Here is a 22,096-nt window from a genome sequence, read left to right on the forward strand (position 1 = left end):
CTGTAGTAAAGTATTAAAACATCATAGTGTAGTAAGACATAAGATGTCATAAAGATGATATAGCATAATAAGGCATAAAAATGTCATAGTATGATTAGACATAAAATGTCATAAAGATGATATAGTGTAGTAAGGCATAAAAATGACAAAGTGCAGTAAGGCATAAAATGTCATAAAAATGATTAGTGTAGTAAGGCATAAAAATGTCATAAAAATGATATAGTGTAGTAAGGCAAAAAATGTATATAAAATCACATAGTATAGTAAGGCAATCAAAATGACATAGTGTAAGTAAGGAGATAAAAAGTCATAAAAATGAAATAGTATAGTAAGGCATAAAAATGTTATAAAAATGACATAGTATAGTATGGCATAAAAAGTCATAAAAAATCACATAGTATAGTAAGGCAAAAAATGTATTAAAAAAATGATATAGTATTGAATGGCATAAAAAGTCATAAAAAATCACATAGTATATTAAGGCAAAAAAAGACATTAAGGGTAGCCAATTAACCTAATGTGGATGTTAGTAAGAATGGGAGAACATGGAAACTCCACAGAAAAGGAGTCCTCTCTTGAGATTTGAACCCCGACCTTTGGATTGAAAGATTACAGATTTAACCACTGGTCAAAGCTCCGACATGTAACTATGTGAAAAAAATCATTGTGTAGTAAAGTATCAAAACATCATAGTATAGTGAGGTATAAAATGTGATAAAGATGATATAGTATAATAAGGCATAAAATGTGATAAAGATTATATAGTATAATAAGGCATAAAAATGACAGTGTAGTAAGGCATAAAATGTCATAAAAATGATATAGTGTAATAAGGCATAACAAATGTGATAAAAATGTCAGAGTATAGCAGGCATAAAATGTCATAATGTATTAAGGCATAAAATGTTATAAAGATAATATAGTGTAGTAAGGCATAAAAATGAGAAAAATGTCAGAGTATAGCAGGCATAAAATGTCATAATGTATTAAGGCATAAAATGTTATAAAAATGACATAGTATAGTAAGGCATAAAACGTTATAAAGATGATATAGTAGGGTAAGGCATAAAAATGACATAATATAGTAAGGCATAAAATGTTATAAAAATGACATAGTATAGTAAGGCATAGAATGTTATAAAGATGATATAGTAGAGTAAGGCATAAAAATGACATAATGTAGTAAGGCATAAAATGTCATAAAAATGACGTAGTATAGTAAGGCATAAAAATGACACAGTGTAGTGAGGCATAAAATGTCATAAAAATGTCATAGTGTAGTAAGCCATAAAAATGTGATAAAAATGTCATTGATTAGTAAGGCATAAAATGTCATTAAAATGTCAATGTATAATAAGGCATAAAAATGACGTAATATAGTAAGGGAAAAAAACCTCATAGTATACTAAGGCATAAAAACGTCATATTATAGTAAGGCATAAAAACATCATAGTATAATAAGGCATAAAAACATCATAGTATAATAAGGCATAAAAACATCATAGTATAATAAGGCATAAAAAAGTCACAGTATAGTAACACGTAAAAAGTCATTATATAGCAAGGTACGAAAAAGTCAGTTATAGTTGCCAGTTATCCTAATGTGCATGTATTTGGATTGTGGGAGGAAGCCGGAGTACCCGGAGAGAACCCTCATACCTCATACAACCCCGCGTCAAAATTACCCGAACTATCACTTTAATGACACAATAATAGATGATAATATTTGAAAAAATATTTGTTCCTGTTATTGCTTGTGTTTAACTAGATTCATATACCCATATACATATATATTTTTAAAAAATGCTCTTAAAATAAATTTGGGTAAACTTCAAGTTGACCAAAGGGTCTTTACCGCCACTTCTTCGTCGACTGTGTCAGCTGACCAAAACGTCATCACGTCAACCGAGAACCTGCGTCGTACACAGGAAGTCGAATTATCAGCTGATCCTGCTGGCTGTTGTTGATGCCTGAAGTTGCCGTTGTTTGGACACTGTGTTGCTCTTATCTGCTCCTGACATAGAAGATACATTAAACCCGAAAAAGGGACACGGTGGGCATTTACCGGCTGACGAGTTTATGAGTAACACAGGAAGCGTGTCATCGCGAGGACTTTGAATTTGCGCACTAGCGACAGAAGAGCTAGCTCCAAAAGCTTGAACCTTCGGTGGAAGGAAGAAAGAAAAACAGCAAAGGCAGCCGACGGCTTGGCGTGCTTTCTTTGTTTATGTCGTGCCAGTCTGAACCGCAGTATTAATTTTCTGTGTCTCGAAATTAGATTTCTTGTTCTGCATACACGTAATTTATATTTATTCTTAATTGCCAGTACGTGAAAAGGGCAAATAGCTCGTCAGCTAACGTTAGCCCATAGCGCAAAGAAATAGTCTTGTTGTCAAGGCTTGCTTTCGTAACCGCCCGACAGTGACAGATAACGACAGCTAACAGTAGGAACAGTCGGGTTTGGAGCAATTATTTCCGTACCTCTATTTTGTAGCTGTTCGTCACTGGATCATATGCTCTGTTGGTCCGTTGGATACACAGGACACAACACTGTAGCTGAACAAGCACTTATTATATTGAAGCCTGTTGGCCAAGTTTGATCTATCTGCTTGTTTTGTTCTTGACTTTAAATTAAGTGAATTCAAGTTGGGAGTTTTTTTCAGTATCGATTTTTAAACCACACAATCGAGCAGGAGGTTAACTGACAGCTGGCCTTGTGCGTTTTAGGTTTGCTGACAGGTTGCGTAATTTGTTTGTGTGCAAGCTGTCAGCCTCTGCTCGGTAACTTGTTAGATTGTAATTTAAAACATATGTATTTCTTTAAGCCTTAGGTGTTCAGCCATAGGTGGCTTTGTGGATATCATTTTAAATATTGAACTATTTTTTGTCATTCTTCGTTGGTACAATTTTAATGTCAAGAACATATGACATGTGATAAAGAGTTCACTTTTTACTGTACCTTATAGACCGAGTAGCTGCTTGATGCTCACACTCATGAATTTTGTGGTTTTAGAAAAAGAAGTGGAGTTATGAATTAAAGTAGCTATCTGAAACTATTGAGACAGAGTACTGTAATCAGGTAGAGACAAGCAGAGAGAAAGGGTCCCTCAGAGGGTCCCACTGTGTCTTGAGGTGAGGTGAGCTGCCCCCCAACTACTTGCCAATGCTGGATCTGGAGGTGGTGCCTGAGAGATCACTAGGAAATGAGCAATGGGAATTCGCCTTAGGTGGGTACTACAACAATATTTTGAAAGAACATAACTCAAAAATATAGTGTGGAGAATGAGACTATGAGCCAGCCATTAATGTTACAAACAACATTTGAAATTATTTTCCTTGCATCCTAATTTTACATTTTACTGGTGAGTCCTAAGGCTAAATGAGAGATACTGTGTTTTCAGGGATGCCATTGGCCCAGGCCATCTCTATTCTACAAAAACACTGCCGCATCATCAAAAATGTCCAGGTGCTATACAGTGAACAGGTAAGATGGCCAAACTATTATGTGGTCCCACTCACTCTCACGTGCACAAAAAAAGGTAATCAGCTTGTATAAGAATCCTCTTTTGGGCTGAAGCGCAAGTTTTGCAAGAACTGAGGCTTTCGTGTATGGCTGTAGTAATACAAGTTGTTTTACAACAATATTTTCAGTTGAATTACTGTATATTAACTTATATTACTGTGGATATGAGTTGATAAGATATAAGTGTGTTTGAGGTAACCAGAGAGCACTGAACAGTTTATATTTTAACCATAACTCGTTCAGATTAGTAACTAATTTAGTCACAATTTAAGGGATTTTTTGTTAAAAAGAAAATAGTTGAGGTTATGTGTGTATGTGAAAAGGGGATACCAGCCCATATATCTTTATCTGCCTCAGCCTTAAAACTGGAGTTTCAGGCTACATTTAAATTATTTCTCCAGATTAAATAGCTAAATGTTGATCAGGGAGGTTCTTTTCGGAACATAATCACTTAGGTGTGAGACTGATCCAGTTGCAACTGGAAGCAATGGTTCATATTAACATGAATGACACCACATGAAACTGTCAATAAAATTGTCCATTTTTTGTCTGATGTAAAATATATATGCAGTCATAGCATTGGTGTGTGTCCAATTTCCTTTAAGTCGTCTTCAAAAGCAACTGATTCTGATTGTCTGCTCATCTGCATATCTGTGCAGGGCACATACCCCCCGCCTATCTGTTAATTAATTAGTTTGTTTATATCCCCTCCAGACGCCACTCAGCCATGACCTCATACTGAACTTGACTCAGGATGGGATTAAACTGCTGTTTGATGCCACAAATCAGAGACTCAAGGTAAAAATTGTTTATTTTAACTGGTGGGTAATATGAAAGAAAAACTGTTCAACGGAACCAGTAGTGTGCTGCCACTTAGACTCAAACTCAAAGACACTTAAAGAGAGAGATCATCAGTGTGTGTCCAGTTCCAAAAAATGTTAAAGTGACTGCTTTTAAATAAGGTATTTATTTTTATATATAATAGTAAATATTGGAGAGAAATCGTAACAGGGATTGAGTGAACTTTGAGTTGCACACTAGACATGAGTGCCGTGGTATTTCTCCACAGTTAATTAGCAGTAACAGCTTACCACAGCTGAAAAAATTGCTCCCACTTCTCCTTCTAGATAATTAGCAGATACATAAAACTCCCCTGGCCTTTTTTAATGACATTGAACTAACGGTTTGTTTTCTACCCTTATGTTTTTCATCTTTGTGGGTGACAGGTGATCGAAGTGTACGACCTGAGCAAAGTCAAGTTGAAATACTGGTGAGTAGAAATATGAAGTTGAAGGAGTTTACAAACCTGCTGAATAATAATAATAATATAGTTGATTTAGCCACAATGAAAATCATGTTAGATTCTTAGCTGTTATTGTTATATGTTACTACATTGTATGTTGCCACAGAGACCACTTTCAACTATTACTATAGAACTACTAGAAGTCATGGCTCTTCACAGACAGGACTGCACCTACTTAGTGATGGTGTTTGGCTGCATTAACTATGTGTGTAGGATTATCATTGGCAATACCTCCTCCACTAATGCAGTACAGCCTGTATGAATATTAATAGATTTAAAGTTGACTCTGTGTGTGTTTTGTATTACAGTGGAGTTCATTTCAACTCTCAGGCCATTGCCCCCACAATAGAGCAAATAGACCAGTCATTTGGAGCTACGCACCCTGGAGGTACTTAACAAAACAAAACACATGTACAAATGAACCAACATTTTGATCTTGCTTTTCTCTTTTATGAATTCTTTTTTTTTTTTTTTTTTATTAAACCCCCCCCCCCCTCCAGTTTACAATGCTGCAGAGCAGTTGTTCCATCTCAACTTTCGAGGACTTTCTTTCTCCTTCCAACTGGACTCTTGGAACGAAGCTCCAAAATACGAGGTGAGAATGTTTTCATTGATTTGCTTGTCAGCCAATTAAAGAAGAGCTGAGTGGCCGTTTCTCCAAATCCCAGCGGAATCAAGCCAGCCTTGTGAATTTAAGTGATTACCCTTCATATGGACAGTCTGAGGTCAAACCTTGTGTTTTCTCTGAGCACGTCCCGTCAGCTTGATGCTGTTTCATCGAGATGATCAATGTTGTGAGGCTGAATAAAGATGCCAAATGAATGTTGAGAATGATTGCCTTGTTGTTTGTTTAATCTTTGGCACCGAAGATTTTTTTCTTGGATGTCAGTGATCCAAAATGCTTAGAGATGTGATCCTCATCACGCCCCAGGATGCAAAACCTTCCTGGCAGATTTTCTAAAACATTGAAAGGAACTACAGTATGACAGATCTCAAAATGCACCACATTCGAATTCCAGTGTTATCCTGTAGAGATGTCAAATAGTCATTGCAGTGTTATGTAAGCAATAAATATTCTGACTGTAGTAGGGAATTCAGGGTCCTGTGCTTCATTATTAAATTCTCCAAGACAACAGAGATACCCAGCAGTAATAGTCAAGATTTTCATTACAATATGACAGTCAGATTTTCACACAATCTGCAACCCACATGTTTTTACATGCTGCTGGACACGGAAAAGTGTTAGATTTTTGTCTTAGTTTTGAGGTTTGTATAATTAGACAGAGTCTCTTGCGGATGTTGTACTGCAGCTGTGGATGTCTTGGGTGGTGTATGTCATGAACCAGCTGCTTTGACATCTGTCCCTTTCTGCAGCTCGCTACTGTGAAGACCATACAGTGATGGCTTTAAAGTTTAATACAGCTCAGCTGACTTCATATTCCAGTGACAAGTTTACAGAGTATCTCATTTTTTTTATTAGCTGTCTGGCTTTGGCTACAACATGCTGCTCCAACACATCTGTGCTATTATAGTATTGATTGTTTCATTAGCATTCCAGTACATCATGAGCTGCATGTTGAACTGGTTGAATGGTTTTGTTTGTTTCATGGGACAACAGCTTGTGCTTGCTTGTCATCTGTAGTTGTGTGCATGTACAAAAATGGTAGTTTCAGCTTCTAGTGCAAGTTATAATATTTGCATTTCTTTGTCTAAATCTCATCACTCAGCTGTAATACACTTCCTGTTTGACATGAGTGTATTTGATGACAAATGGATGACTGAGATTCTCTGTAAGCCAAGTTTTTTCAGACACAACTGGCACAGTGTAGAAACCTTATAATGCTTAGGATCTTTTTTTTTTTTTGCAAGTCTCTTAAAACCTCCAAGCCTTTGCTCTAAATTAAATTGAAAATAAACCATCTGCAGCTGTTTAGCATGTCTGTCGCCTGGGTGCTGATGAATGCAACTTGGAAATACACAAAAAATCAGCACATAAAGTCACAATGAGTGTTGATTCGTTGTTGGACCTCTCTCAGAATAAACGTTCTTATCTGATAGAGACCTAAATTGGATTACTCCACTATGTCCACTATGCCATAGTGGACATAGTGGAGTTTTTCCCACTTGAACACAGGTATTTAGGTCAGTCAGTGAGTTACATGACACGTTACTCCTCTGTGCTTCATGTTTTATCACATCTTTCTTTACTTGTCAAAATAGCGTTCTAGAAAACACTTGTTTGTTTTACTGTGTCTTCTTGATACAAACACAATGTACTCCAGTCCTATACTACTCCCAGTTGTTTTGCCTTGGCAGCCTAACTTTGCCCTGGGTTTGGCCTCCCTGCAGATTCCACACGGGGCCATGGTCAAGAGGATGCACATCTACACTGGCAACAACCTGCAGGAAACAAGGTACATACACACACATGCAGCTGCACAAACTAAATGTTACTCAAAGTGAATACATCTATATATATATATATATATATAGAGAGAGAGAGAGAGAGAGAGAGGTTTTAAAGCAAATTTGTTACATATTAGTTTGTAAGCACTATTTGAATTATAATGCTCCCATGAGCAACGACACCTGACATCCTTATTTCACGTATCAACACTGAACAAATGGGTGGAGAACAAAGACACCAACAACAAAAAGCCACAAGAAACACAAATATAAAACCTCAGAATTAAGAAAGCCCAGCATAGCGAGCACAAACACTCCCCTCTCTATGTCCTCAGAGCTCCGGCAATGCCATTGGCTTGTTTCCTTGGCAACATCTATGCAGAGTGTGTGGATGTCCTGAGAGATCGGGCAGGGCCTCTGGGGCTCAAACTCCGCCTTCTCACTGCAGGTAACATATGTCTCTATGTCTGTGTGTCTTGAGGAATGGATGGGACTGTAGTATTTACAGCAAGTATTGAAATATTGCAAAATAATATTTATGAGACGAATCGACACGTTTCCAGTCCCAATGTATTTTTCCTTATTTTTAATGTAGCCCTTTCAAAGACAAACACAGACTTCGCTAGAAGTACCTGGCTGGGATATGTGTATCTACACTCACCAAGCACTTTATTAGAAACACCTGCTTATTCATGCAGTTCTCCCAATACAAAAACATTTGTTGTTTTGCACTGTGTGAGTGCAGGTTGTGGTCCTGGTGGGATGACTGATGCTAAAGTGAGGTCCCTAGAAAGGAGCATCTACTTTGGGGATTCCTGTCAGGATGTACTGGGTGCTCTGGGCTCACCACATAAAGTCTTCTACAAGTCTGAGGACAAGGTGGGAACTCTTGTACTACATGTTCAGCTGTTGGAGCTGTCACTGTTGTTAGAATGATTTATTATATTTTCACTATAAGATCTATCTTCTATCACTCGGACAGTTGATTGGTTGTTGTTGTTTTTTTTTGTCACCTTTTTCTCACTTAAATGTGTCCAGTTCTCAATATTTTCACCTCTCGAATGTGACTTCACAACAAATCATGTCATATTCAACGTAAATGTTTCTAACTGGCTAAAGAGAATAGACCATCTGATCAAACAATCATGTGTTGTTTATTTTAGATGAAGATCCACTCTCCATCACCTCACAAGCAGGTTCCTTCTAAATGTAATGACTACTTCTTCAATTACTTCACCCTCGGAGTGGTACGTGAGCTCAGCCTAGACTTGTTTGTGTGTGTGTGTATACATTTGTATGCTTTAGTGTCTGTGTTTTATATTGTTGTATGCACATAGTTTTTTTCTGGGTGTTTGTACTTTAGTTGTGGCTGCTTTAAAGCTGCAGACCAACTTGGGAAGCCTTGAGCATGTTTGATGTAATTTAGAAATTGAGCCATAAAGTTGGACACCTAGCTTGTTCATTCTAATGTACTTTAGGTGAGAAAACTCAGATAATGTGAATTATGTGTGAGTTTTCAGTTGTATCACACAGAAATATCCTCTCATTTTGACGTTTGAACGAAATCTATTCAAATCTGTGTCTGTACCACGTCTGTCTGTGACTTTGGTATAAAATATTTTCAGCCAGTGACCTTCTGGAGTTCTATCTTAATTTCCCAGGCCTGTTTGGACAGTCTCGGTTGGGAAAGTAAACAAGATGCAGATACATCTGCAGCCACTGTTTAGATCCTCTGAACAAGATGCTTGAGTCCTGCTGCACAGTTCCCTCATATGAATGGGTGTCGGGGTGAAGTCCTGCTTCTATCTGCATTTACTCACCCAGTATTTGCAGTAGATACGACTGTAGTGAGCTGGTCTGGTCAAACACACAGTGCAAAGGCCATCTTGATGATCATGTTCTTTTATTTTTCAGGATATCCTGTTTGACTCGACATCTCACCTGGTTAAGAAGTTTGTCCTCCATACCAACTACCCTGGACATTATAACTTCAATATGTAAATATCTTAGTGTCTAGACAACGCATTTCTCTGTGATTTTATTTATTTATGTTTCCTTGACCCAGTTTCATTTTAGCTCCCTTTCTCCACAATAGCTGACAATATTTGTCTATTTTTACCTCAGCCATTGTAGCCTTTCTGTCCCTGTTTGAAACGTTGTTTGATTGTGTTTTCTCTGTCATCGCAGATATCATCGATGTGACTTTAAGATTCCACTAGTCATCAAAAAAGGTGAGACATTTCCAAACAGACAGTCACAAACCCATCTCATCAAGAATGAGACTTTCATGTCCTAGCATAAACACTGATTTTTTTTTTTCTTAATCCTTGTTTCACTTATGTCTGTTTTTCTGCTTTTGTCTCCATGCCCTTCAGAAGGAACTGATTCTCAGACAGAGGACTGCATCTTAACCACCTATAGTAAGGTCAGTTATGGATAGTTGTGGATATTTCTAATTTAGGACTTTGTACCTCTTCATTTGGGATTATAGAGTTGTGAATTTTCAGTTATTCTTCTCTGGCATGACTACTGCTAAAACCTGGTCTCTGCATCACCAGTGAACCCTATGTTTCATGCCATAAATATATAAAGTTTTCATCATTTCATAATGTTTTATATGTTAGCCAAACATTTCTTGAATGTTCACGGAAGTAACTTTTTATTTTGCCCCTGTTTTAATGTATCCTGCTACTCAAAATATGTTCCTACGTTGTCTTTTAACACCATCACCATGAGGTTGATACAAGCGCAGACCTCAAAAATGTTTCATCTACTCCCATAAATGATTTTTCTTGAATTATCTGTTAACTCTTTTTGTTTCTCTCTCAGTGGGATCAGATTCAGGAACTTCTGGGTCACCCGATGGAGAAACCTGTAGTGCTCCACAGGTAAAGAACATACACATGCATAGATACTGTAATATAGATCACATCACTGCTGTCTCTCACATAAGTCTAAGATCCTTTGTCGTAATATTTCAGTGCTGTTGTTGGTTTGCAAATACAACATTCAAACCTTTGTTTGACAGGTCCTCGTCAGCCAATAACACCAACCCATTCGGCTCTACTTTCTGTTTTGGACTGCAGAGGATGATCTTTGAGGTCAGAACACTTTTGTCTCTCTAGATTTAGCTAGTCTGGACAATGTGTACAGAGCCTTAATTTATTGTCTGAAGGGCTGTATTACACTGAGAAAAATGTGTAACCACCTTTACAAATTTACTGAGATACAGCAGATATGACTTTTTCAATTTTCAGCAAGGCACACAAACATGACACCTAGAAGTAATAAAACAATTAGATAAAAGGAAACTCAGCATATACATGTGGAGCAGGACTGGTGTCACAGATTCAGACAAGACTAAAACTGCAGATACGATCTAAAGCTAACTGGGGGTTGTGACTGCTCTGCCTAAATTTGATTGAAACTGTGTTTTTAAACCAAAAGTCAAAATGGTTTGGTTTGTTTGAACACATTATTTCTGAATATTTCAACTCCATACCTTTGTAAGACTCACTATCTGTTTTTCTCTTCCCAGGTGATGCAGAATAACCACATAGCATCAGTGACCCTCTACGGTGCTCCACGGACCACCAGTCAAGCCCGACCTGAGTCCAGTAGTAGTTCCCACTGAACAAGTAACCAGAACCACATCCCATTCTGGCTTGTCCTGAATCTAGTACCTCTACTGACTGAACTTCTAACCCAGAGCCAGATTCTTAACCAAGCAGACCTAACCCAGAACAACAACGTTATTCTTGCCCAGTTCAGATGCTAAACATTGAGCAGAAATACAACAAGAACCCAAGATAACTCAGAAGCAACCAAATCACACCTCACCTCACATTAATCAGCTTTTCCTTGTGGGTATTCAAATTTATTCTTCCAATCAGACACACCCAGCGACAAAGTCAACCCGACTCTGAATATCCCAGGACACCCAAAATGGTCGCAGTGCTGGAGCATTGATGCTTTGAAATGAAACCAGTGAAATTATTTTCTCTGTTGTGTGGGAATATAACCGCGGTGCTGCAAACTGACATAGTGAAGAAATTTGCATTCTGGTAGAGCTCAGCTGTTTCCTATCTCCATCCTGTGACTGCATCCGCCCAGGACCACTGAAGAAGAATTTCTCCTGACTGTAGTTCGGACGTCGTGTTTCCACCAGTATGATGCACTGGCAGCCTAAATGTGACAATAACCTCCATAAACATTGTGGTGGTCAGACAACTACCATTTGAATTCATCTACTGCAAATCTCTAAATGTTAAACATCAAAGATGGAGTTGTGAAGTTAGCATGGCTGCTGCTGAGAACTGCTGTGGCCCAGGTCTCGAAACAAGCTCTGGCTTGACCCACTGATTATACATCAACCAACCACACTGCCAGTCCAACCAGTACCGCCTGTCTTCCTGCCACATCTTCAGTACGAGACCCGACCGGCTCAGTCAAAACCTAAACTCACCCACACCGCAAGAACCAAATCAGCCCAGGCCAACCAAGAGACATCAGAGCCAAACACACTGAGAGCCGCAGAGGACTGTAACCAAAAAAAGAAATGCAAGAATCCAGATTTTGTTGTTCAAGAGAAGAACCAAACACACTCAGGGTGTGGGAGAGAGACGTGGCCCAGAAGGTAACCTGCTCCGTGGCCGGGCCAGTCAAACAAGATGTGAATCCTCTTTAAGCAGAATGATCCAAACATCTAACATCACCTCCCCGATTATTGCCTCCCTCTTCATCTTCCTACCCGTCCTTCAACTTCGTTCAGTGGTGCCCTCACACACAGACTCTCACGCACACACACAGACTCTTTCACTCACTCACACACACACACACACACATACATATAACAGCAGTGAGCACTCTATTAACCCAAAGCTGTTACTTGCAGCGCCAGACATTAGCGTCACACACACTCACATAAATGAATATCTGCATGTTAGGCTGCTGATTTTTAAATTTTACATTTTAAGACTTGACACACACACACACCCAGCATTTCAAACCCTTCACTACCGTGTCACATGTATTTCTAGTTACAAGAAAGCAAGCTGGCTCATCTTTTTTAGCCTTTTAAGCGCTACACAAATATGGAAACACGCAGGCATGACACAAGAATTTGCATGAACTTGGTAGACGTTTTCGAATGGGAAGAGACTAATCACAAGCACAAACTGGCAACCTGTTGCGTTTATTCGATCCTGCATGTTGTGAGCATAGACTTGGCACAGTTTCTTTATTTCTCTCTGCCCTCTTTCACTCATTAGCAGCATGACCATTTTCATTGTGCTCTGTGTTTTTTAAAATCCATTTTTACATTTGCACTAATACACACCTTTTTACTTAACTGGTTCAATTCCCTATGCTCAGAGATGGATTTGTGGAGGTATTTGGAGAGAGAGTGGTGTGTGTGAATGTGTAAATGTGTGAATGTATGTGTGTTTCTATCCATAAGTTTGGACAGAGGAGAGGTCCTCCCATGGTGTTTGCAGTCAGGTCCTCTGTGTTACACTCTTCTCTCTTTTCTCTGTGCTTTCTTCATCTTTACATGTGACTGATGCATTGCAATTCATCCCTCAGCAATGTCTGCATTTATTTCTTTGTTGAATTGCCAAATGCTATAGCCAAAGACCTTTCAGAATGATTAATGTTTGATCTGCAGACGTTATCACTGTAATATTTTGTCCAAACCTTTCCTGTGGAGAGAGCCGTGTGTTGGCCGTTCTCCTTTCTTTTGCATCGAAGTCACTGCTGTGGTAAAGCCTCTAAATTCAGCTCCTGGTTTCTCTAACTGCTGACGGTAATTACACAAGACAGGAATAGCTGACTTGTGTCTTTTGAAACCAATCAGCCTGTCTTTCATCTCAGTTTAGTTACAGCTAGAGACACATTAACAGTAGTAACAACTAGTGTCATCCCTATCACTTGTACAGTGGTAATTGTTGTCATTCCTTCATCATAATATTTGGCTGCAGTTTGCGTCTCCCTCTAATGTGTAAATTTAAGTTCTTTTTTTATTTACAAGCAACTGAATAAACTGTGTATTAATTTTAATACACATATTCTCTTTTATTGTCCCTTGATATAAATGCCATTTGCTCTTATCTTTTCACAGTTGCTGAATGTCTGATTGTTTGTGTCTACATGTGTGAAAGCATCAGGGTTGAAGTCAGGGCCCGTATACATGACGTCATGTAGAAAGTGCTGACCAGAGATAAATTAGTTTTTGTTGAGAATTAAAGGCAGTTGGCTGCTTGTAGAAAACTAAACTTTTTTTTTTAAACGGGTAATATCTTTTGAGGTAGCATCATTTAAAGCAGTTTCAAGTGAGTTTTGACATTGAAACTTGCTACAGTGTGTTATTTTACTTTGTACATTTTCTTCAACAAACCCCACTGAGTTAATTGATTAATTGAGTAATTATACCCCTCACTAAAAACAGAAGGCGTCACGATGTGAGTCAGCTGTGCTTTAAACCAGATTTTCAATTAACGAAAAAAGAATAGTAGAGGGACTTTTTTCATTATAACATCAGAAGAACAAAATTTTTAGATCGCCATTGATTAGCAATTCTAATGAAACTTTTTTTTAAGAATTACTAATAGTCTTTATTTACAGTACCTTGTTTCTTGGCACAGCACGGCTCTGACATGTAGGATTGTTAAACAAGACCAAGTCAAAGAGCAGTTGAAGAAATGGCCCTAATGCGTTCGGAGTTGATGTACAAATGCTGTAAATAGTTGTGTGATCTTATTCTGGCGTCTTCTTATTTAGATGATCTCAATGGCTTGGTACAGACATAACTGACTAAGATCCTGGCTGGGTATCTTAACATTTCCTCCTTGATTATGATTACATTTAAATCTCAGGAGGAGGCATCTACTCACAACTGACTCATTAACAATCACTGGAAAGTTTTTGTTGTTGTTTTTTTATTCCAGACCACTCAGTATTGAAACTTTTTTTCATGTGTAATGCTAAAGCTGCAGGTGCACAGATGTGTTTAGTGTCAATAGATCACCCTGCTTTTCAGCTCTGCTTGAACTGATCCATAGAAAGTACAAAGCTCCATTTGCACAGGCAGAAAAAAACAATAATCCTTCTTCACATTTGGACCGGGAGCGAGCTCTGATAGAGATGTTTTTATAGAGTGGACAGAATCAGATTTGAAGTCTAGCTTTGGCATGTTGCTAGATTTTACATCCATTTGTTTACACTAAAAAAAACATCTTTTTGGCTGCAGCTTTCATGCAGCCAAACTCCCTCCCAAGTGAGGTGATGTGGTTTCTGGTGCCAGGAGAGACGGATGTTTCACTCCTTGCTTTGGTGAAACAGGGACGTCCGCGTTAAGTAGGGAAACGGATGTAATATAACTCATGAAAGCTATATTCAAACATTTTACTACCACTTGCTTTTGTGCAAGCAGATATAAGAAATCAAGAAGAAAAAAAAAAAAAAACAACACAAAACTGTTGAACATTGTGCCTCATCTCCCACCGAGCCTGTCTTTGACTTTTGTCTCTATCTCCTCTATTGGAAACTCCTTGTATATACAATTTGAGAATGCATATGAACTGCATCATTGTACAGTATGTATGTTTGTGTCACTGAGCATTATCAACAAGCTAATATGGTATTATTGCCGTCTCAGTCATTTTAGTTTTCCTGTTACCTGCAGAAAACGGCAGGTTGGGTTGGGTTTCCTAAAATGAGGATGGGTTTTTCAGGGTTTTTTTTTTTTTTTTTTCACCATCTCAATGTTTTGTATTTGATCTGTTTCTCTGTTTTATGTGGTGTGTGTGTGTTTATAACTACATTAAATGCCCATAACAATGTGCAAATGCTCCCAACCCTTAAAAGCTCAACAGAGTTATTGTGGAAAATTATTTTAGCAATGCAATTCTGCCAAAAAAAAAAAAGAAAAAAAGAAAAACAACCTAGCTGTCCAAAAACTCAAATGCGTGTTGACAGGGGATTTTTAATTAAAACCTGAGGGAACACCATTCTTTGGCTGCCTCCACCCTCTGCTGAATTTGAATAAATTGGTAATTTCCCAAAAGATCTCAGGGCTAACTCAAGCTTTGCTCCATTGGAAGCAGATGGGTAAAAAACAGAAACAGTAGAGGCAGCAGTGAATGAAGCCAATCAAGAGGCTTCTTCGGAGCAATGTACATAAAAGTCCAGCTATCAAAGTAAACTGAGCCCAGCACAACACACACATTAGATGCTGACAGAGGAAGACAAATGATTCTATGCATGAACCCCGCTTTGGTAAGCCCAGCTCAGCGCCACAGACGGTCATTGCTGTGATGATGCATTGTTAATGAGAGAGACGGAGAGAGGAGCTATAGGGTGTCAGGTAGTTTATCTCACCCAAACTCAGGTGGACATATCACATCCTTGTTTTTCCTGACATTTATAAGATAGAAAAACAAGTGATTAATCCAGAGGTCTGTGTGGCTCTTCAATTAAATCTGTTTTTTAAAAAAAAATTACTGAGTGGAGGAAATGAGTGATTGTGATAATCAGATTGTTGTGATTTATAATGGACAGCTTCAGTTCGGTGTAATGTTAAATGTTAATCTCATATTGACGCTTTGCATTGTCATATGTCCTGTTGCCCATTTCCCTTACCCCTCCGATTTTTTTTTTTTTTTCTGTGGACATTTTAAGCCCATTTCTGGAAATGAGGCGGTTCTCCTTAATTCAAACTTGTAAAATTTATTGGAATGTGGCATTTTATATTTTGAATACTATAACTTTGTGTATTAAAAAAAATACGTAGATTTATTCAGCATGTCCACTGAAAAAAAAGGCAATAACAATACCACGTAGTGCAGGAAGAAGGATTAGTTTGACTGAAAGCTTTGCTCCAGCAGAATACTTATTGGCAGTGTTTGATGATGGTTGTTGAGATGAGCTACTGCTGTGCATTCTCCAACAACTCCAATGCAACATTTGGACTTTTATGAAATCAAATGCTCACTGTTCATTGACATCAAAGTTCATTTTCTGTGTGCAACCAGGATATGAAAAAGTAATAAAAATGTGGATGTGAAATAAGATTGGGAGTTTTTTTATTTCTTGAAACTCAAGTTTATGCTGCACGTTTGACTTGACTTCAGACAGGAGCCAGATCTCAGCATCTGTTTTGTATCAACACCTGGCAGAATTATATTATTATAAGTGACAAAGACAGAGACTGTCTTAAACTATTAAAGTTGAAATCTAAACTTTTGCTTTGACAAATGAAGCAGTAACGTAAAGATCACTTCATGTACATTATCCAAAAAAAAAAGATTTAATTAAAACATTCAGTGTTCCAGAACTGAAACTCAGCTGCCCACACTGACCACATCTACTGTGTGTTTACACCACAGACTATAGTAGCGTGCATGCATTCAGATGAGCCACAACAGAACTAACAATAAAAGACTTTTGGATGATGTGTGAACACAAACTTGCAGCCATTTTGTTCAGGTATCACTTGTTAAATTCAGTGTCTTAGCCATAACATGTGTTTGCTCTTCCACTGCCACTGACAATGACCCTCTGACACAGTGACTAAAGTGATCATCACTAAGATGATTATAAATCACTCCTGCAGCATTTTTAACACTGAACATTTTGAGCAGAAGAGGGTAAAGATATAAAGAGTTCAAATATATAATTACAGTATACAAATCATCATAATTATAGTAATAACTAAAGTGTTCACATGAAAGTACACACGCCTCAGAAACATTCAGCAGAGGTTTGGCGCGCATGTGTGACTGTGTACTATGGTCCCAGCTGGTTCCCACTGTGCAGCTGGTTTCCACTTAGGTTTCATTTGTTGTTCCTCCAGGGAACAGATAATGCGACCGTCCATTTGTGCTTCTATCCAGCATAACAAGTAGGAGAGGAGCATCTCTGCAAGTGATTCACATCAGAACACAAAAAAGTCTCTGCTGTTTTCTCAGTGCTTACAGCCACTTTCAGTCTTGGCTGTCGACACAGTCCAATGAAAGTCAGGCTATTAACATTGTTGTGGTCTCACACAAACGGTTGCATTCACATTTGGATGGGGTTAAACCAGCTACCCACATTAAGTTACGTTGTCCTCGTCAATCTTAAGGTGTCTCTGTTTGTAACACAACACATTGGTAAGATTACACATTCAAAAGTGCAGAGATTCAACTCATCACACAGTCGTCTTTGCTAATCAAAATCTTGCCCCATGCGAACAGACAGATGGGGCTCTGATGGTAAAAAGCCTAAATTCTCTCTAGGATTCCTCACTGAAAAATCTGAAGCATGTTTGCCAATTCATTTCCCCCAAGTTGATCTGCCAGCTTGGATAAATGCTCCTATGACTCAACCGTGCTTTTGAACACATCACAGTCCTTTCAAGTTGGCCACTGATCCCCCGCTATAACCACTTTGTACTCACTAGGGCTGTTGCAGATCCCACTCGTCCCTGCAGAAGGTCCCTAATGCATGATAAATACCCGCTTCTCACCGTAGTCCGTCTCTTCTCCTGCCTCCTCTTCCGTCTTCCCCCTCCACTTAAAGGGCCAGGATGTCAGGCTGGTCCTGTTGTGGCAGCTCAGTTTGGGGTCATGCAGGAGGTTCCACATGAGCCAGATCTGTGGGACACTGAGGCTGTGAACAACCATGAGTTCTTGGTAGAAACAGGGGTCAAAGGTCTGAAGGTGGGGCGCTGCAGATGGTCTGGGAATTCCAAAGGTCCGAAAGCCCTGGTGGCGTGACGGTTTGACGCCAATCAGCTGGAGGCACATTCCCAGAAAGACATCATCAATGGGGAACAACTCCACCTAGAAGAAGCCAAAACATCATTGTAGTTCAAAGAACTCTAAAGTAGATTTATGTATAAAAATGCTAAAACTTCTTTTTGTGATTTTGAAATACCTGTTGACATGCAGAGCTAAGTTTCCGAGCTGTGTGTCCCGACATGACAAACCCTCCTCCCCCAGCATAATTCGGGTACAAACCCCCTCCATACACAAACTCTGGCACATAGTACTTGGAACTGCGCCGGCGAATGGGTTTAGCATGGATAATAATGTCACCGACAAACAGATCCTCATCTGGCTTTTGACCTTGCAACATCTCTAATATGTTCTCCACATTCACATACACATCAGCATCACCCTTGAAGATGAACCTGTACGACAAAAGAAAATAGAAAAAGCATCAGGTACGAGTCGCAGACTAAGAGTCAGATAAACTCTTGATTCAGTGCAATTTTTGTAAGCACTGACTTGACATGAGGACAGCTGCTGTTAACCCATTTCAGAAAATGTGTTTCCTTCAGCGTCAGGTTGAAGAAAGTGTCTTCAAAGTCCCAAAGCAGGATATCCCGAAAGGTCTGGCTCTCGTAGGCCAGGAGCCGATCCCACAGAGGAAGAGTACTCCGATTCCTGGGAACCCCAAGCAGGAAAACCGTACGAATGGACACGCCATTTTGGAACTGTCCCTCCTTACCCCATGTCCGACGTACCACCTAACAGAAGGTAAGAAAGGGAGAAGAAACTGACTAGTAGTAAGAGTTAACCCTCTATTGTTTTTTATTTTGCCCATTCAGGGCAGCACGTTAGCCAACAATTTACACATCGAGCAGACATGTGGCAACAATACAATTTGGCATGAATTACCTGACGCTTATCAAAATCTGCAGCAATAGATTTCACAGCGATAAGCATATAGGGCGCAGTAATAGACTCTTTATCTCCTCTTCCTCCTTCTTGCTCCTCTGCTCCTCTGAGGTGACATTTCTCCGGCTGGTCTATGAGCAGATTAAAGTTTCTGTTGTCCTTTTCCCGCAAGTAACTCTCAAAGTCAAATGGTGGCATCGTGGGCAGAGGATTGCCAGCAGCCTTGGTCGGCACAGCATTCTTGCGTCGCGACTTGGATTTCCCCTTAGATTTGACCTGAGGTTTGGATTTGGCCGGAGGTGGTTTTGATTTGGACTGGGACTTACAGGCAGGCAGCTCTGGCTCTGGAGGGCTGGGTGGGAACTGAATTGGGAGAAATTATGTAAGACCGAAGACATAGGACATTAATTATAACAAGTAAATGTCGTGTTAATGGTCATTTAATAAATTCATCAACTCAATTTCATCAGATTTTCTAAGTGACAACTGGACACTGTGATGCAGTACAGACATTCGTACATACACTGACACACTCTTCCTTTTGCAGTATGAATATTCATACTGCTCGGTGCTACGATCCTGCTTGTGGATTTTAGCCCTGCAGTAAACAGTATGTGAAAATATTGTCTCTCTGTGAGAACAAACAGCATCACATCCATGTCATTTTTATCACACTGATCCTCCCTCACATCCTCCATCACAGTCCTTCATCAACTTCCCCTCCCACTGCACCTGTTCCCTCCTGTCTCTTCAAACCAGGCTAAAGTTACTTTATGTATCATCAGGATATTTATGAATGTTTACTGTATGCTCTATAAATGGCAAAGTCAGTCTGTTGGTCTCTCAGTCCACCACTTTGATCCACTGAAATAGCCTACAAATATATTCATCATTAATCTCAATATACAGTAGTAGCTATATGCAGAATTCACATCCAATTATTATGATTTTTAATGTTTTTTTGGTTTTTTTATATTGACCTCTTGCTGACCCAAGTAAAAAATCTTGGTAACATTTTATTTGGATAGTCCTCCTGCAGAGAGTTTACAGAGTATTTGTAACATTTCAACAAGTTATTAAGTTTAGATTCAACAATTCAACTGTTGAATATTTGCATACACATGGTTGAACATTAAGAAATTAGTGAAATGTTATAAATACTCTGTAAACTCTCTGTGGGCAGACTGTCCAAATAAAGTGAAACAAAAATCTCAAATGAAGCTCAAGAACCAGACTTTCAGAAACATTGCTGGTTTCAAATTTTTAATGCATCGATTATTCTTGGTGAATAAAGCTTCTTTGATTGTGATACCTACATACGAACACATACACATGAATTAGAGCAGGTCATACCCCTGGAGACTCCTGGCCCACTTTGGCTCCACTGGTCCCCAGCAGTGTCCGACTGGAGCTGGTTGAGCCGTGGATCTCCAGCTTCCACACAGGTCTGTCCCACCCAGAGGAGAGGACGACCTGGAAACATGGGAGCCGGTGAGATGGGACATGGTAAGTGAAAGAGGTCTGTATCATAAAGAAATCATGACACAAAAATAGGTGATTTTCCATCCTTGCCTGGCGAGCATAGAGCAGCAGACAGAACAGAACCAGCAGCAGCATCGTGCACATCACATCTCCCTTCACATGGAGAATCCTCCGCATCGTCACCATCTTCCTCAGCATCTTCTATAGACACTGACCTCAGTTAAGTATTGCACAGGAATGCATTTGAAAGGGGATGCTACAGTTCATACTGCTTTTCAGGCAGCAGTCAGGACTAATGCAGGAACAACTTAGATTGACTTGGTCCTTTGTGCATATCACTCATATGGCTGGATGTAGGTCCATTGTCTGTGTCTCCATCTGCCCCTTGTCCTCAGGCACCTGCACAACAACAGGACAAAGTTGCAAAGTGTGTCATTACCTGTCCCTTGGCCCATTATTTAGATATTTTAATAAGGAGAAACTACCCTGGATGTCTAAACTCTGACTGCAAAGGCCTTGCTTATCTTGTCTAATGCATAAATCAATCCGGCAGACTTTTTCCCATGTGATTACTGTGATTATTTTCTCCCCAGTACCTTACAAGATGTAAATGCATAAACAATATATTGTTTGCTGAGGGCAATCATTGATGTGTGGCTGTATTCTCGATTCCCATCCCAAATTCCCCATGGCATCACTACTCTGGTCAGGAGGGGGAGTGTCTGTGTCTTATGTAAGTGAACATGAGGGCACCAACTTTTTCAAAGAACACTGTGTCCCAACATTCATGTCATTTAGAGAAAACGTCACTAAATGGTGCTGACAATACAGAAAACTCCGTCTTCTTATATGTGAGGGACTGTCGGTCAAAGAGCGCGAATTCCAGACAAGCTTGGTCAAATGTGGTCCGTGTGGAATAATCCGCAAACTGCTGCATGCAGGAAAGATTTTATATGCTGCATGAAATACCTGATAAACAACGAATCTGTCCGGATGTAACATCCTAACGTGCAAGAAACGATTCGAGTCATTGAAAACTTACCAGACAGAGACGGAGGAGCAGGTCAAACTGAAAACATCTGTGCTGTGGACGGCTCCTCACTTCTCTTTGCACCGAAACAACTAACACACAAAGGAAACTGACCTCCAAAGTTTTCACAGAAAAAGACCCAGTGTGAAAAGAAGAGAGAGCAGTCACGGTGCTGCATTCATGAGTATGTGTGCCGTGAAGGAGGACAGAGGATAAGACACAAACTCTTAAATATCTGCTCGTCTTTACGAGCGTCTCCGCTCATGTTGCCTTAACGTGCTGTAGGAAATACCGCGACTACAAGTTGTCTGGTTGACAACGGCAAATATGCAAGCATAGCCTACACCTGGGTGGGCTGTGTTAATTTTTAGATCTTGCACCACTCAACTTACATGAACCTGCATCATCAATAAAGTCATCACCAAACATCAAACGTCCATACTTGAATAGGCTACGTGATAATTTATGACAGTCGCCAGAAGAAGGAGTCTACGAGAAGCACTTGAATGCAGCATCTTAATTTTTTTTCTTTTAACCTGATCACGTGATTTAAACTGGAGCTGAGCAAGCCAGATGCCAACACAGCAACTAGGGAAGATGGAAAAGGAAGAAAGGAAAAAAAGAATTTAAAAAAAAAAGGGAAAAAAAAGTGTGGAGTAAACCTCATAACATGAGTCATGACTTTGTCCTGT

General features: G+C 39.3%; 2 protein-coding genes across 3 annotated transcripts; one reads left to right on the plus strand and one right to left on the minus strand.

Moving 5' to 3' along the window:
* The first annotated feature begins 1,939 nt into the window (after positions 1-1,939).
* Positions 1,940-16,300, plus strand: phaf1 (phagosome assembly factor 1). Of its 2 annotated transcripts, none has more exons than XM_023421303.2 (16): positions 1,940-3,227; positions 3,402-3,484; positions 4,238-4,321; positions 4,750-4,793; positions 5,135-5,214; positions 5,327-5,421; positions 7,143-7,240; positions 7,568-7,680; positions 7,978-8,111; positions 8,396-8,479; positions 9,147-9,229; positions 9,420-9,463; positions 9,608-9,657; positions 10,062-10,120; positions 10,261-10,333; positions 10,771-16,300. In XM_023421303.2, exons 1-16 carry the CDS (start codon positions 3,164-3,166, stop codon positions 10,864-10,866), a joined length of 1,284 nt encoding a protein of 427 aa, XP_023277071.1. In that variant the 5' UTR covers positions 1,940-3,163; the 3' UTR covers positions 10,867-16,300. The 2 variants fall into 2 exon arrangements, with proteins under 2 accessions (XP_023277071.1, XP_023277072.1); XM_023421304.2 differs by having other exon boundaries at positions 1,941-3,227; positions 7,176-7,240.
* On the minus strand, positions 16,296-21,669 carry b3gnt9 (UDP-GlcNAc:betaGal beta-1,3-N-acetylglucosaminyltransferase 9). The gene is made up of 7 exons (XM_023421302.2): positions 21,417-21,669; positions 20,465-20,773; positions 20,246-20,365; positions 18,893-19,255; positions 18,500-18,741; positions 18,147-18,402; positions 16,296-18,052 (listed from the first exon to the last, which is right to left on the minus strand). The coding sequence occupies exons 2-7, from the start codon at positions 20,570-20,572 to the stop codon at positions 17,708-17,710; spliced, it is 1,434 nt and encodes a 477-aa protein (XP_023277070.1). The 5' UTR covers positions 20,573-20,773; positions 21,417-21,669; the 3' UTR covers positions 16,296-17,707.
* Positions 21,670-22,096: the final 427 nt, after the last annotated feature.

Source organism: Seriola lalandi, unplaced genomic scaffold (genome assembly GCF_002814215.2).
Source record: "Seriola lalandi dorsalis isolate HSWRI2012SDOR001 ecotype SW California unplaced genomic scaffold, Sedor1 jcf7180002054671, whole genome shotgun sequence".
NCBI classification, from domain to species: domain Eukaryota; kingdom Metazoa; phylum Chordata; class Actinopteri; order Carangiformes; family Carangidae; genus Seriola; species Seriola lalandi.

Excerpts from the sequence above, each read along its gene's own strand:
- phaf1 (XM_023421303.2), top strand. The coding sequence starts at position 3,164 with ATGCTGGATCTGGAGGTGGTGCCTGAGAGATCACTAGGAAATGAGCAA. Across the intron at positions 4,794-5,134 it reads AAAGTCAAGTTGAAATACTG|TGGAGTTCATTTCAACTCTC; the intron begins GTGAGTAGAAAT and ends TTTGTATTACAG. Across the intron at positions 5,215-5,326 it reads TGGAGCTACGCACCCTGGAG|TTTACAATGCTGCAGAGCAG; the intron begins GTACTTAACAAA and ends CCCCCCCTCCAG.
- b3gnt9 (XM_023421302.2), bottom strand. The coding sequence starts at position 20,572 with ATGCTGAGGAAGATGGTGACGATGCGGAGGATTCTCCATGTGAAGGGA. Across the intron at positions 19,256-20,245 it reads TGGGCCAGGAGTCTCCAGGG|TTCCCACCCAGCCCTCCAGA; the intron begins GTATGACCTGCT and ends CTCCCAATTCAG. Across the intron at positions 18,053-18,146 it reads TTAGCTCTGCATGTCAACAG|GTGGAGTTGTTCCCCATTGA; the intron begins GTATTTCAAAAT and ends GGCTTCTTCTAG.